The 14,557-nt window shown below is 50.1% G+C and overlaps 5 protein-coding genes across 5 annotated transcripts; 4 read left to right on the forward strand and 1 right to left on the reverse strand.

The window, feature by feature from the left end:
• Nucleotides 1-913: 913 nt before the first annotated feature.
• Nucleotides 914-1,909, forward strand: VTN00DRAFT_821 (uncharacterized protein; the record flags this gene model as incomplete). Its single annotated transcript, XM_069435039.1, has 2 exons — nucleotides 914-1,259; nucleotides 1,338-1,909. 2 exons carry the CDS (start codon nucleotides 914-916, stop codon nucleotides 1,907-1,909), a joined length of 918 nt encoding a protein of 305 aa, XP_069291528.1.
• A 3,794-nt stretch (nucleotides 1,910-5,703) lies between these two features.
• On the forward strand, nucleotides 5,704-6,642 carry VTN00DRAFT_822 (uncharacterized protein; the record flags this gene model as incomplete). The annotated part of the gene is made up of 1 exon (XM_069435050.1): nucleotides 5,704-6,642. One exon carries the CDS (start codon nucleotides 5,704-5,706, stop codon nucleotides 6,640-6,642), a length of 939 nt encoding a protein of 312 aa, XP_069291529.1.
• Nucleotides 6,643-7,951: 1,309 nt separating this feature from the next.
• On the forward strand, nucleotides 7,952-9,170 carry VTN00DRAFT_823 (uncharacterized protein; the record flags this gene model as incomplete). Its single annotated transcript, XM_069435061.1, has 3 exons — nucleotides 7,952-8,240; nucleotides 8,306-8,545; nucleotides 8,620-9,170. 3 exons carry the CDS (start codon nucleotides 7,952-7,954, stop codon nucleotides 9,168-9,170), a joined length of 1,080 nt encoding a protein of 359 aa, XP_069291530.1.
• Nucleotides 9,171-11,688: 2,518 nt separating this feature from the next.
• VTN00DRAFT_824 (uncharacterized protein) lies at nucleotides 11,689-12,513 on the forward strand (the record flags this gene model as incomplete). The annotated part of the gene is made up of 2 exons (XM_069435072.1): nucleotides 11,689-11,813; nucleotides 11,889-12,513. The coding sequence occupies 2 exons, from the start codon at nucleotides 11,689-11,691 to the stop codon at nucleotides 12,511-12,513; spliced, it is 750 nt and encodes a 249-aa protein (XP_069291531.1).
• Nucleotides 12,514-13,417: 904 nt separating this feature from the next.
• On the reverse strand, nucleotides 13,418-14,386 carry VTN00DRAFT_825 (uncharacterized protein; the record flags this gene model as incomplete). The annotated part of the gene is made up of 2 exons (XM_069435083.1): nucleotides 13,418-13,687; nucleotides 13,760-14,386. The coding sequence occupies 2 exons, from the start codon at nucleotides 14,384-14,386 to the stop codon at nucleotides 13,418-13,420; spliced, it is 897 nt and encodes a 298-aa protein (XP_069291532.1).
• Between the last annotated feature and the right edge of the window lie 171 nt (nucleotides 14,387-14,557).

Consider the following 14,557-nt stretch of genomic DNA (forward strand, 5'->3'; position numbering starts at 1 on the left):
CTTGAACATCTCCGATTGGACTTCATGAATGTGCACTCTGCTCGCGACTCTGGACAAGAACATGACGGCACGGACTTTGAAGAGACCATGCAGCGGGGCAGTTTGCTATCTGATTCGGCCTTATGAGTCGGCCTGTGGGCCAAAATAGCAGTTCCATCCCACGCTAGAGTCTAGGGCGAATCTCGATATCAGAAGACGCGATCCAATCGTCTCTGGATTTACTGTTGGTTCTAACCACCTTGAGAAGTGCTTCTATCACTGACTCGCTGAGTGGGCAATGCAACAAAGCTGCATGACACACAAGGTCTAAGCGCTGCGGCGGCTGACGACTGAACGATATTGGGCGACAAGCCAGCGATCCCCCAAGCTAGCCCGTTAGTGGTCCGCCATGGCTTTCCCAAGATGAAGAACGAATTCTATTTTGGTACCTATTTTCACATTGAAACATTTGCTTTCTGTACTGTGGAAGTCTGCCATGCATGGGAAAAAGAAGCGATCTCAAAATATCACCTCTTGAAACAGCTAATATCGCAGCAGGCTAGCGGTGCGACGGGACGATCTACTTAAAATAAGATGGACCCCTGCGGTACTTCTTTATTTCCTTCTTTCTCTCCGGTCTATTACTTCAGCAACACCTTTCTGCATACATACATACCTACATACTTGTACCCGGTTCTGTGTCTGTCGGTCGGTCTGTTGAGAGAACCGGACCTGACCGTCCTTCACAGAACCTCCTGCATAGATAGATTGGGGGATGCTGCACGCTGTACTACATTCTGTTTTTCTCTTTTGGGGCTCATTTTCCCTTATATTTGCATTTTCTCTTAATTGTGAATACTATCTCACCCTCTCCACTCAGTCTCAACCAGCATCAGCCTCAGTCCACAATCCTCCATGAGCATCGAATAAAGCTATGCTTCCCAGCATCATCCCTGCACAAGGCTTGCTTTGGACTCCGCTTGTTACGTTGGGACAGATACGGTCACCAGCACAGATGCGAAGTCCGACAAATACATTCATCAAGCCTGCGAGGACGATTCGAGCTCGTGATGATGATGACGTCTTTGCGCAGATAGCGTCCAGTTTGCCTGGGGATGGCTCGTCTGGCCTCTCTCCAGGCGCTGTAGGCAGTGAGCCTCAAAACACGGCGGGGCAGAATGCCGCCGGTGCATCGGGGTCTGATGGAGGTGGGATAAATATATCAACCCGCGATTCGATCATCATTGGAGTCGTCGTTGGAGGGGCTGCTCTCATTGCAAGTAAGCACGCCTCCCCTCCGAAGGAAGATTCCAAGTCGAGTCGAACGGCTCACTTATAGATACTAATCGGTTATATAGTAATCCTCGGAATCATGTTCTTCATCAGAAAAAAGAGAAGATGGGATCGACTGAAGAAAAGGGAAGAACAACGAATGCGTGAACGACATCGCATCACTCCACCAAACGCCTATATAGACCCCGAAGCTCCCTTACTGCCACGCGGTTCTATGCATGATAGAGGAGGTAGCAATAAGGAGAGGGCCTCGTTGAATCCATCCCCACCGCCACCTTACCCTACATTACCACTTTACAATCCGGCCGCATACCACCGAAGCGATCATCGTCCTGTGTCCATCGAATCAAGTCGTGGCTATCCAATCGGTAGCTCCTGGCACCGTTCGAATCCAAGCAGGACGTCGCACTCGTATCCGTATCAGCAGCCGATTCAGTTGTCCAGTGATATCTCACCGCCGGCACCACACTCGCAATCCAATATCTCCGATAGGCAGAGAGGGTCTCTGCAGTCAGACCCTAATTCGAATTCAATTGGAGGCGATAACAGTAATCCTTCAGCTCCCCTGACCAAACCGGACCCTCCACCGCCGAGGCGACCAAGACCAGTGCTTCCGAAGTTGATAACGCGATTATGACCTGAGCTGAAAAGAACGTTGGATACCCTCAAGCTACTATTCCTGGAGGTGCAAAAAGCGGGGCCTTTGAATGTGTCCAGCGTGATGTTGGTAGCATCATGGATGATATCACGAGTATATATTTACTACTTTGGCATAGTGCTTACCCGCATGAGTCATATTTTGGAATACTGGATTCCGACCGCATTCGACGTACAGTACATATGGGAGGGTACCGTGCGGGGGCAAAGCACGATTATCCTTGCAAAGTATATATGACAATGGCACAGGAGGATCAGATCAGATCAGCCAACTCCAACAATCCAAAGAACAACTTGTTCTATACGAAGACTGCACAGCATCATCTACCTAGATTACCAGCTACGCTCATGACCTCTTTGCCCTCCTCTCTCGAACGATTCCGTGTCTATGCCGATGGGTTGCATCTTTATATACTTTCGTACGACGAACGAACGAATGAATGAAACGGCCGCGGTATGGTGTTGAAACGGTTTCTTCCTCTTTTGTTATCCGGTATATCGAGTTCGTGGGATCCAAGTGGAATAAAAAGGGAGTACAGTACATGGGTTAGGTAGTCACCTAGCTATCGTTGCCTCACATGTGTATGTATACATGTTATGTATGTGCTGTATGTATTAGCCGTACTGTACATAAATTAGTAGACGGATAATGTACAGTCCATGTGTGTACATACATGAATTATTTGAACTGAGGATGAAGGATATGGAGTGTATTTGCGTATGAAGATCTAAGGCTGTGTGTCAGATGCGATACTATTTTATGTACGTGACATACATACCTTCGAGTGGAATTTGAGAAGAAGCAAAAAGAATTTTGTACCTACTATACACAGACAGAAAAGAATAAGGATAGGAGATGATAAAGAGCAAACATACAAAACACTGGATATCCCGTTCTGCCTGCCAATTTCGCATGCACTTCCTCTGTTGGAATTAGAATAAGAATAAGCGCACCCAGACCAGGTACTTTACTATAAATTTACTTTAAAGAGCAACTTTTCCTTCACGGCAATTGTATAATATACATTTACCGATATGCCCGTTGTGATCGTGATATAGCCACAGACAAGGCGAGACAGGAAAGAATCTCTTTCATGGCAGCCTACATATGTATGTCGAACGCCAACGACATGGTAGGTAGGTAGGTAGGTAATAGGTAAAATCCACACGTGATCTCAAATGTATGCGTCGATTCTGATACAGCCGCAGCTATCCAAACTGATAACAATTCACCCCTGTCCGAGTCCCTGTAAAGGATGGAAACTTGCATCTCTTACTGCAGAACTTCAGTGCCTGATGACGAATATGCTGAAGAACACTGGATAGGTTTCTGTCTCTAGGTAGATATTGAGAAGATATTCGTATCCGCAGGAGCTTTGAATATATGTACATGCAAATGTACTGTACCCTACTGTATGGATCTTCGGGGAAAGCCGGGTCGGATCGAACCCAGTCTGGGGGTGTTTGAACGGAGGTGCAGTATATAGGTTGCCAAAACTTTGGATTATCCAGGGACCCCTGCCTAGCTAGCAGTTTTGGCCGATTGCTATTGTATAGGTACCTATGTGATTTTTGAAGCTATCGGAGGGTAGGGTACCCAGGCAGCAACATTGAATAGGCCCTGAGCAAAATCAGTCTGGATTACGTTAACACAAAAGCGGCGAGTTAGGTAGGCGGCTTTGACAGGGGATCCTGCGTGATGAAAGTTTTGGAAACCTAGGTACTGTAGGGGGAGTATGCATGGAAATCCGGAGGGTAGAATGCAGATGGGGCTTTTGGGGATGGTTTCAAGTCAAGCTTCTTCGTTCGACCTCTGAAGTTCAAGCAAGTTGACCAGTTTATATCTGTCCTTTACTTGTTTGAGGGCCTCTAACTCGAGTTTGCGACACAAGCAAGCATTCCATCCATTTGGGAGAATATGTATATGTAACGTGCTGTAGATCAAAGTATCAGGTATTAGTGACTTCATTCGGACCCCATCCAGACTAGAATTCGATTTCAACCCCGTCCACAGATCGTAATCTTTAAGAGAGAGGTGGTAGGTAGTAGAAGTATATGTATATCTACACACATTCCTACTTGAAAAAGAAGCTTACCTTAGGTATACCGCCGCCGCGCTACACTGATCGATTGAACCTATTCGACGGTCCTAGTCGGCCATCCCCTAGCCGGTATGACGTGCATGTTCCCGTTGAAGTCCGTCAGCGCGTCGGGCTCGAGTCTCCTTTCGTCTGGAAGTCCGTCTCGTAGGCTAATCATTTGCAGTCAGCAGTCGACAGCCATCTTGATTTGGCTGGAAGGCTAGACGGAGTAGAGTAGTTGGTGAATGGGGGCGGGTGATTGGCGGCGCTGACTGGAGCGTCAAGGTTTAGATCCCGTCCCCCAGCAGCGCCTTGGTGTTGTCGCGTGGGGCATCGAATCTTCCGTGCAACTTACTCCTAACGACTACCTCCTCCGGATAGAGTGCGTTGTTGTCCTTTGTACATTGCATTGTTCGTCTTTGCCTAGGCCGTCAGCTGGCGATTAGAGGGGTCTGTGATTGGCCTTGGGCGTCGGCTGAGTATCCGCCGTTTCTGCTGTCTCTGCTAGCTGGCAACGCTGCGGAGGCTCAAACGGCCCAAACAGAAGCTCGCTTATCTCACTTGACGTTGGGATTGACGATGCTGATCGTCGCAAGGCGTTTACTGACAGTATGTGGATAGAGAAAAGCTGCTCTGTTCATGAGCTCCTTAGGCCCTCATACAGAAGGCATCCGCCATTCTGACTCGTTTCCACGGCTAAAGTCGTATCGGACTCACCGAGAATGCTTTATGGGGCCGTCTATTAGCTGAGCTGATGCTTGCTGCCGGCACTTGAGCTGCTGCAGAGGGGCAGTCATGCGGTGTTTGCCTTGTGTTACTCGAAATTTGAAATGGCTTACCGTCCCACTTGTTCGAGAGATTAGACGCTTACTGCTAACGTCCCAGCCGGAGGACAACAAGCCAGGGTTTCCTGTGTTTGGCCCAGCTTTGATCTCTTCGCTTATGGTCTCTATTGGTCACTTGTTCCGCTGTCAATGAGTTTACGTCGATGGTTTCTTTGTTAGAAAGCCCCTTTGCCACGACAGACAGGGCGTTGGTTGCTTCGCCATGCACCCACGGACATGGGAGGTGCGCTCAGATGTGAGACTAGCAGTCAATTGTTGGCTGCGCCGCAAAACTACAACACCGAGCCCCTCTTGCATACACTTATGCGTCGTGGCGTGTCCTCTATCAGACTCTTGTACGATGGCTGATCAGGTCCCATATTATCCAGCCGCCGCCCTGAAGGCTCCGATGGGCGTTTTTCTTCCTTTTCCTGCTCCGTTGCCAGAAAACCTGTTCAAAAGTTGGGGGGTTCCCAGGTTCCACCGACCTGGATACCTCAAATGCTATTAATTGCTCCAAAGTTGGTGGGTTGGGGCTCTAATACCGTGCGAGATTGTTGACCCCGAGGGCAGATTTGCAGCTCCCGCGAGCCAACATCTCTCATCTAGTTCTGTTGGAGGCTCGACATGTATATCCATGGTATTCTGATGGATGCATGTTGATCACAGTTAACGTCAACCCCTCACCTACCTTAGCCATTCACCCTCGTTTTAATACAGGTCGTCCAACCCGCCGAGAAACAAGACCTCCAGGAAAGACATCCTTGACCACGAAAAACCTTGACATCCCGGTGGTCGGCCTTCTTTATCCGCTTTACTCACGGATTTGACTTCGGTCAGTCGAAGTTCAAAGATTCCCCTTCAACGTCATGGCCGCAATCATGAAAAGATGGGGGAGGAAGCGAACACTTTCATCCGAGATGCACTCTCGATGGGGTGACGTCTCCATCACTTCTCCAAATGAGGGTTCCTGGAGCCAGCACTCCTCTTCGAATGTCAATATCGGGGCTACACTGAACGTCGATTATGGATCGGGGCATACCCGGAGATATGACTCCTTAGAAGGAGGCGGGGACTCAGAATCGAGACCCCATTCTGGAAAGTCGAAGCCAAGTAGTGCTTCTCGATTTATTTCCAGGTTGTGCCCAAGGGACCCTGGCATCGAAGAATCCATGCACAATTCCATGGTGGCTATTCCGAGGGGCCACTATGAGACAGGATCAAGATATCAGTCGGAAGTTAGGCTGGAGCGTGGTCGTCAAAGTTTCAGGACAGAAGAAAGCAGCCCTGTCGTGGATGGCACAACTGCGGACGAGCTAGTCTCCAAAGAAACAGACATGTTCGATCCAAGATATCGGTTTAGCAGCATGGCCAATGACCGCGATGATGAAGTTTCACCCGCTTCGAACATAGAAAAATCTCTGCATGAAGTTCAATGTGTCGAAGAGGATGGTCACGGAGCTCGAAAGTCGCCAGAATCGCCGCAAGAGGGGCACGAGTCTCGACTACCCAGGGGATCGAAATCGCCTCCACTTTCGGTGACATCTCGAATGCGTCGCGCTAGTCAACAAAGCACCACCACAGGACAGACAACATTGTTGTGTGGCACGACGAGCTCGAGACACACCAGCTACACATCCTCATCGGTCTCTTCCCCGTCTACTCTCCCCGAGACCCCTCAAATAACGAAGATCGCATACAATCCTGCCTTCCGCGACAAGAGGCACGCACGTCGCTCCAGGCTCTGGGAGCCCGAGAGGGTAGGGGCGCAGGAATTGGTACCGTCGTACGAAGAGCTCTATGGATGAGCAGGCATCGTATGTTGGAGTCATTGCAGTGATAACAGGCGTTGCTATGTCTCTTATCACAACTGGATGCGGCTGGTAACTTATTCTTGTATTGGGATTTTGGTGCGTATGGTGCATATAATATTGAGTACCGCCCCAGGTGCTTAAGTGATGCGCTCAACTCGGACAACGTTGGCGATGGCAATCCGCCAGCAGGCTAGGAGCCACGTCGAGCGATAATCTCGGGGGATAGAGATATGGTCTTCCCGCTTTGGGTTCTTCTGGGCGGGTCGCAAGCAGCAGGATCTTGCATCCAAAGCTTGGAACATGTTAATATATAATTCCTATGTTCTATCATACCTATATGGTTGTTTTCTAGATGCTTGTTTCTTGGCTCTCTGGATATCTCTACTCTTCCTTTTGGTTAGTAGCGAGGCCCACCATCCGCGCACGACGATTGGTGTTCCCCGGGCATGCAGCAGCTCTCCACCGGGGCCCGGCGCACGGCCCGTGAGCCGTACTCCGTACAAGCATCGGCTAGCTCAAGCCCGGCAAGCGTGCATCGTCGCCCATCTCGCATCCGCTACTGATAGGTCCAGCACCTGCACATCGCTGCTGCGACTAGCTGGCTTCAAGTTCCACACGGACTCGCGGTTCCTTTGTCTCTCCGTGTCTGGCCCGATAGACTCTCTCCTCTGCGTGAGGGGCTCCGCGAATGAGCGTGCTCAGCGGCGCCAGACGCCTGCGATCGGCCGAGGAGACACAGCAGCCGATTTGCTCCAAAATGCAACGACCTGCAGTGGGAATCACTGTCACAATATCCGATTTCCCTGATGGCTGCTTCCTCCTGGTCGCCATGTAAATAAGCTCCATTCGGTGGATCACCTGCGCGAAAATGCCGGATTTCTCCTATATCTGCTGGGATCAATCGATGGACATGGTACCGTTCCCTCCGTTGTGACCAACGAGAGTGCTTCTCTGGCTCTGTATGGTAATGTGCGATGTTCTATTAGCGCCGGATCAAGATTGACTGCAGTGTGTCCTTGATCGACCTTTGCTCCAGACGGTCCTCGGTCCTTCGTTGCCTGTTACCCTGCAGTCCACACTCCATTTATCAGTCCGCAAGTCTTCCAAGACTGTCAACCTCTCTTGGTACACCCGAGCTTTTCAAGTGTCCCTTGGAAGCCGTGGATGGACTCCACGATTCACGTTCTCTGAGCATACCATTTTTCAACGTCCATAATCGATGCGAAGGCTCTCCATATCAAGCGCTGCGTCGAGTCACATCGGGTGTCGTAGCTAGGAAACCTCTCCACAGAACTCCTCACTAATGATGATGCGCGCGCTTTGGAATCGAAGTCCCCCCATCACGGCATCTCTTGTATTTCTCTTCAGCCTTGCTCCTGCGACTGTTGCACTGCGAGTCACACCGGGCTCACCATGCGAGGGCAAGTGCACTGAAAAGTCGACGAATACCACGACTGCGCAGATTGTCTGTCTGGATTCCCAGTACGGCAGCACTGAGACTGGCGCAAATTTTCAGAGCTGCCTAGAATGCGAATTGCGGAGCACCTATGGAAATCCCCAAACCGGAGAGACCGATGTATCGTGGGGTCTATGTGCGTAAAGCTTGTCTTGGATCGCCAAGAGAGACTAGATCTTGAAATACTGACCATTCTGCAAGACAATCTCCGCTATGCTTTCTCGACCTGCGTCTACGGGTACCCGGGTTCCCAAGGAAATACATCGACGCCATGTCTAGTTTCCTGTCAGCCAATGTTCTCAGCGATCGAATATGACTTGCAGTCTCCAAATAGCGTCATCTTCGACACTTTCTGTGGTGTCCCCTCCTTCGCGGACAATCTCATCGACATGTGTGAATTTTGCTACTCGTTGACATCTACCCAAAGATTCCTAGCCAACTGTTCGTCTACTCTCCATTACAGTCTTTTCTCTACAGTATCAGATGGGTAAACTGACCATGTCCGTTACATTCAGTCCTTCAGGCAGTCCGCTATGGTTGTCGCTACCAAACGCCGTCTGGGAGCTCTTTCGCAATTGACCCAGACAGGATCTTCAATACCACGGTTCTTCCGTCGTCTACAGCGCCGATAACAACTGGTTCTTCTGCGCCCTCTTCTGGGGGAGTCAAAAACCTGACACTCGTAATCGCCCTTCCCATAGTCGGTTTCGTCATACTTCTCTGCGCCACCTGCGCGGGCTGCTTCTTCTTGATCCGTTACCGCCGCAAGAAGGCCAGAGCACGGAGTCACTCGCAGTATCTTCATGCGCGGTCTTATGACACCACGATTACTACTCCCGGACAAGCAAGCTGGGGCGAGCCGTCTCCTTATAATAGTCCCACAAACCATGTCGCCGGGACGCCAACTTTCGGGACGGGGTTTGACTTTGTCGACTATGATGGGCGTAGACATGATGTTGGAATCTCCAAGATGGGCTTCTCACCGTATATGTCACCGGTCTCTCCAACTATCCCTATTCCAGCGCAGCTGCACCATCCTGAGAATGAGAAGACGACCGGCCACTAGTCGTCTTTCATCTTTCACGTTTCATAATGGGCAACGGACTGGCGAGTGCTATCGACATAGCAAACCGAAGGCGTTCGAAGAAGGTGTAGTCGTCCAGCCGGAGTCCCGGGACGTAGATGCCTTTGAACGCATCCTTCAACTGGATCGTTCGAGTCTCTTCGACGGTTTCAATGCCGATCCTGCTCATCGTTGGCAACTCCAATGCGCCTTTCCAAGCGCAACCAGGTGCTGGTCACCCCTCGGCGTATTTATATCCGACATGATTGTTGTTTTGACGGACGAGGCATGAGCCTGCTATTTCCACGCAATTTCCCTTTTAATATTTTTAATAATCACCAGATCCAAGTTTTTTTGATCCGAGTTATCAATGATACCCAACGCTATCCTATGACCGCACTTAGGTCCCTTTCATCTTTTCTCCCCTTCTCGTCCCCGAAACTTTGGTGTTGTGGGTTGTTTGGTGTTTATTTATTCATCTCGGTATTATTTATCGCGGTGCAGTCAGTCTCAAATATTGACATTGCCCTATCCCTGAGTCGCTCGACGTGGAGTAAACTATTGTCTCTGTCAGCGAAGAGTAACATCCGCTCTTGGAATGTATAGCAAGCAACGATGTATTCAAATTATATGAGAGATCTCTCGTCGTCAGATAATGAAAATGCTTTTTTTTCGTGTTTCTGGTTCTCATATCAGTGGCTTATCAATCACGACACAATGGATAAGCGTATGTATGGGCAGGTGACGAAGAAAGGAATGCTCAATGCAAAGCCATAAGCCGGCGGTTGAGAAGAGAGAAGATCCATGGGGAAAGCAGGCTATCTTGGATATCCACCTAAGAGATACGGAAAGCCACAGCATCTAAGGACTGAAAGAAAGGATAAAAGGACAGGAGGGAGAGATGTCTAAATAAACTGCGACACGTGAGATTCGAGGAGAACAGACAAAGAAAAGCGATAGGGTATCATGGAGTGATATTTAAAATGGTGGTACGGTACAATGCGCCGTATTGGTACGACTATTTATAGAGGATGAGTCGGCGCTTAGGTAGGACCTATGATACGTACGAAATGCCTATGGCCAACTGCTGGTTTTCCACACGTCCATTGGGTTAGGTAGCAGACAGGTAGGTAGGGAGGACAATGCCAAAGGGTAGAAAAAAAAAAAAAAAAAAAAGAAGAGAGAGAGAGGGAGAGAAAGAAAGAAAGAAACAACTGACTCCCCTGCCCGCCAAAGAGCACTATGCGTCTGAGTTGAGCCATTGGCATCGATGCTGCTGCGCGTGTTTACGTTGAAGTTGGCCAATACAATGGCTAGGAAGAAAAACATGACCGTATTCGTGGAAGGTTCAACTTCTGGCTCAGGTAGTTTCAAAAGGTATCGTGCATTAAGAAGACTGACGGGGTTGCTGGCAACCAGCAGTATGGTCCAGAGCTACCAGTTAGGTGGCAATCATCCCGTTGGACCCGCGTATTAGGCTGGAGAGAATCCGTTGACGCTGCCTATTGCTAACGCTGTTAGGTGGAAAGGGAACGGCCGGCCTTGCTGTACGCGGCTCCTGACTATTCAGTGAATCCTTGCTGTAATTCATGCTGTTCAAACAGAGATGGGCCATATAACTTTGTCCTTAATGGTATTGACTGCATATGGGTGGGCGAGCTTTGCTCGAAACTGTTCCCGATTAAGGGTCACAATTATCAGTAGACCTTCGACACAGACTTATGTATCGCAACGGCCGATCCGGGATATCATGCCATCTCATGTCAACAACATCCCCAGGAACGATGACGGATTTCAACGAACGTCCTGGGACATGTCTTGACACTCGCCAGCGGATAAATCTGTCATCTGTTGCCTTCCAGAGCTCATTGGTTTTGACACAATGTATATAGGTAGAGTAGGTATTGAGAACAAGGTCATGGTGCAGCTCCTTTCTGATAATTTGTCGTGGTGGATAAATTAGGTAGACAGAAAGGAAAGCCTTGATGGTCTGGATGAGGATGAGTATATGAAAGAAATGGAGATAGGATAGAACAGTAACACCCACTATAAAGTAGTACCTAGTATCAAGACTAGAACATGAAGTGAGAGAAGATGAACTTGAAGGATACATGCAGGTGCTCATCTGGAAAAAAACAATTCAGACTGTAGGTATCTCCAAATGAATAATATCTAATTTGGTATTCAAAATATAAAATTTCCCAAGACTATAATCAATACTAGTAAAATATGTAAGCTACGGGAGAATAGATAAAAAAACGAAAAACACCCCACGAGATAGGTACTGTAGCACGCGATGGAGGGGAAATGTGGAATGTCGGGGTTGTGGAGCTCCTAAGATATCTCCGGCTCTGGCCCGTGTTTAACCAAAGCTCGGACCAGCTCTCCAGTACTGATCACCACCATACGCCTCGCTCTGTCCCTCGCACTCCTAACGCAGTGTCTACTCTCAGGTCGAGATCAAATACCTTGCCAATTTATCTCTTCAGTGAGATATTTGCTTTAGCAGAGATCCTCTACAATGGCGACTCTGAACCAGGACCAAATCAAAGTCCTGGAGCAGACGCGCCAGCGCCTCGTGCAGCTCACGCACTCTCTGGGCTCTCTCGCCGCGAGCTTGAACCAGAGTGATCCTCTACCGTCGTGGTATGTGATGTTTTACTATCTCTTTCCAATTGAAGGTCTATGGCGCATAGTTTACTAAGCTGCATAATCGTACAGGTCCTCACTGCAATCCCAAGCAAGCATCATCTCCAACAACCTCGTCAGCGTCTCCGAACAGCTCTCCGAGCACCGCGAACTCCTCTCCTCCCTAGTCGCCTACCCGGGACCAGACTACCCCGGTCGTACCCAAGCCGGCGTCTTAGAACAGCTGCTGCGCACGAAGCTCGACCCTCGCGTCGAGGACTGGGTCGCTCGTGGACGGAACGCGGGGAACTCTGCACTAGAGAACAAGGAGGGGCTGCTGAGCGAGCAGGATCTGGCAGAGCTATGGGAGTGGGCGCCTATTGAGGCGAATATGGAAGCGAGGAGGAGGGAGTGGGGTGGGAATTTCACGTTGGAGGAGAAGGAGATGGGGATTGAGAATGTGGTTACGGGGTTGCGAAGACGGCTGGAGGAAGAGGAAGAGGAAGAGGAAGAAGAAGAGGAGGATGAAGAGGAGAAACGAGATCTGGATACGGACAAGATGGAGGTTGTTGGGGTGCACACGAGGACTGGCGGTGGGGTGGAGTTTGATATCGCGTCTGAGGCCAACCGCATGGCGACGAAGCCGGTGACGCCCGCTCTGCCTCTGGACGATGTCCTTCGCTATATGATGACGGGAGCGCCGCCCAAATCGCGGTAGACCAGGAAGGCCTTGCTTAAAGGCGCACATCTGTCGGGTCTTCATCTGGGAACTCTGCCTTGCCTCCCTCGCTCAAGGTTTCGGGAGATGTGAGGATACATCCCTTATTGAAATAATCACCATCTTCGTTCTTAATGCTGACATGTCTGCAGTGCCTTTCGAAGTTCCTCAGTGTTTTCAAAGGAAATAAGCCGTTTCTCTCCCGGGACAACGCCTCCCGGTCTATAAGCTCGTCTTTGCTACAGCGGAAACTTTTTCCAGTTCGCTCATACGGATCACCCAACCGCGCACAATCATTCGCCTTGCCCCTATTTATACGGTCTACTAGAAGCCTGCCTACTCCGATTTCAGGCAAATTTTTCTACGAATCTTGGTCTGGATTTGCTTCATGTGCCGCATATCCAAGCTGGGCCGTCTATTATGGTTGGCCAGTTCGAGCATGATAGCCCTGTGCCATCTGCGCGTCTCTATCTCTGATAGAGGGTATTTGTCCAGGCAGTTATTATGCGCCCAGGCGAGTCATTATGCCATCTCCTGTGACTTGGCTGGATTGACAAAGACAAAAGGCTTCCAGGCTCCGCCATACTTATCACCACAGAAGAATTGGAATATGATCGAGATTTAACCAATTCTATGCATGCTGGTCGCAATTGAGCGATTCTATATGGAGAAAGCGCAGCCTCACAGGTTCTTGTCCTAGGAAGCCTGGGAAACGCCCGGGAAAGAAGCTCGAGAGCTCTCCCGGGAGGCGAAAGTTACCGTCGGACGCCAAGCCTAATACGACGACCGACATTGAAATACGATGGGGCAGTTGATGGTTCTCAGCTGAAGAAAGTCGGAAAACTTCGTTTTTATAAATTAGAACTTTTTAAAATATGAAAGAAATGTCGTGGCTTGAAAAAATCTAACCCCTGCGCCGAGTTGTAGGCGTCTTCCCGGTTGGTCTCGGGGAGACACCGGTGGTTTCGGCAACCGGTGCCTGCCCCACTGGCCTCGGGGCCTTCTCAGCCACCTTCTTGGGTTTGGCAGGGCTCTTCCAGTAGTAGAGCACCTGAGCCGCAAGGATGACGTTCAGAGTGAATCCGGCGATGTAGCCGTACAGGATGAGCGGGTCGTCGACCTCCTTGATGGTAGTGAAGATGCGGGAGAGAGATCCGACGAGGTAGTTGAAGACCTTACGAGAAAAACAAGTCAGTACTCGACGCCCAGTGTGGAAATATGCTTCTTGCTTCTCGGATATACATACCGCGAACGCACTCAGCTGTCCGGTGCTGCCCTCGCGCCAGATAGTGAAGATCTGGGGAGCCTTGCTGGCAACTCCCAGCAGTCCCGCGCCCGCCTGGAGGTAGGCCATTGTCTGCGCGTCCACCAGCGTCTGGTCGACCAGCAGAGCGTAAATGCTCGCCGCGACGACGGCGACCCAAGTGGCCGCCGCAGCAGGCTTCCCGGCAAACGTCAAAACCAGAATGCCAACCACAACATCCTGGACCGCGATGAATGCCGATTCACCGTATGTGCTGAAGGGAAATTGGTTGCGGATGCTGTAGGAAAGAGTGATGAGGAGACTGGCGGTTTCAAGCGCGTACGAGGTGAACGAGACGCCGGCAGAGGAGCCCGAGTTGATCAGCTTCAGGATCTGGGGCACCTTGACGATCGCGCTGGCGGAGACAATGGCAAGGCCCAGGGCTTTGGAGATGGCGAGCGACGTGCATTCCGGGTTCTCAGTCAGATCCAGGTCGAGGACGAGGGTCTGATGGCAGGACGGCCCGATTAGGGAAATGATGGCATTGTTGACCGGCTCGGGCAGTTTGCTGGTGATGGGGATGAGGTAGGGCTTGAGCGGGTCAAGCACGGTTGTTTGGAGCTTGTCCATGAGGGATGAATTGGTTAAGATGTTGTATTGAATAAAATCAAATCGGAGTGGATTAAAAGAAAAAAAGATAGATGATGGACGATGATCAACAAAACAAAGTGTTCAGATAAGGCTAACGGCGGACTGTGGAGTTGCGCCTCTGGTCCGTGCCGCAAGTCCGACTCCCCGACG

This window comes from Thermoascus crustaceus (assembly GCF_041956765.1).
Source record: "Thermoascus crustaceus strain CBS 181.67 unplaced genomic scaffold VTN00scaffold_1, whole genome shotgun sequence".
Lineage (NCBI taxonomy): Eukaryota > Fungi > Ascomycota > Eurotiomycetes > Eurotiales > Thermoascaceae > Thermoascus > Thermoascus crustaceus.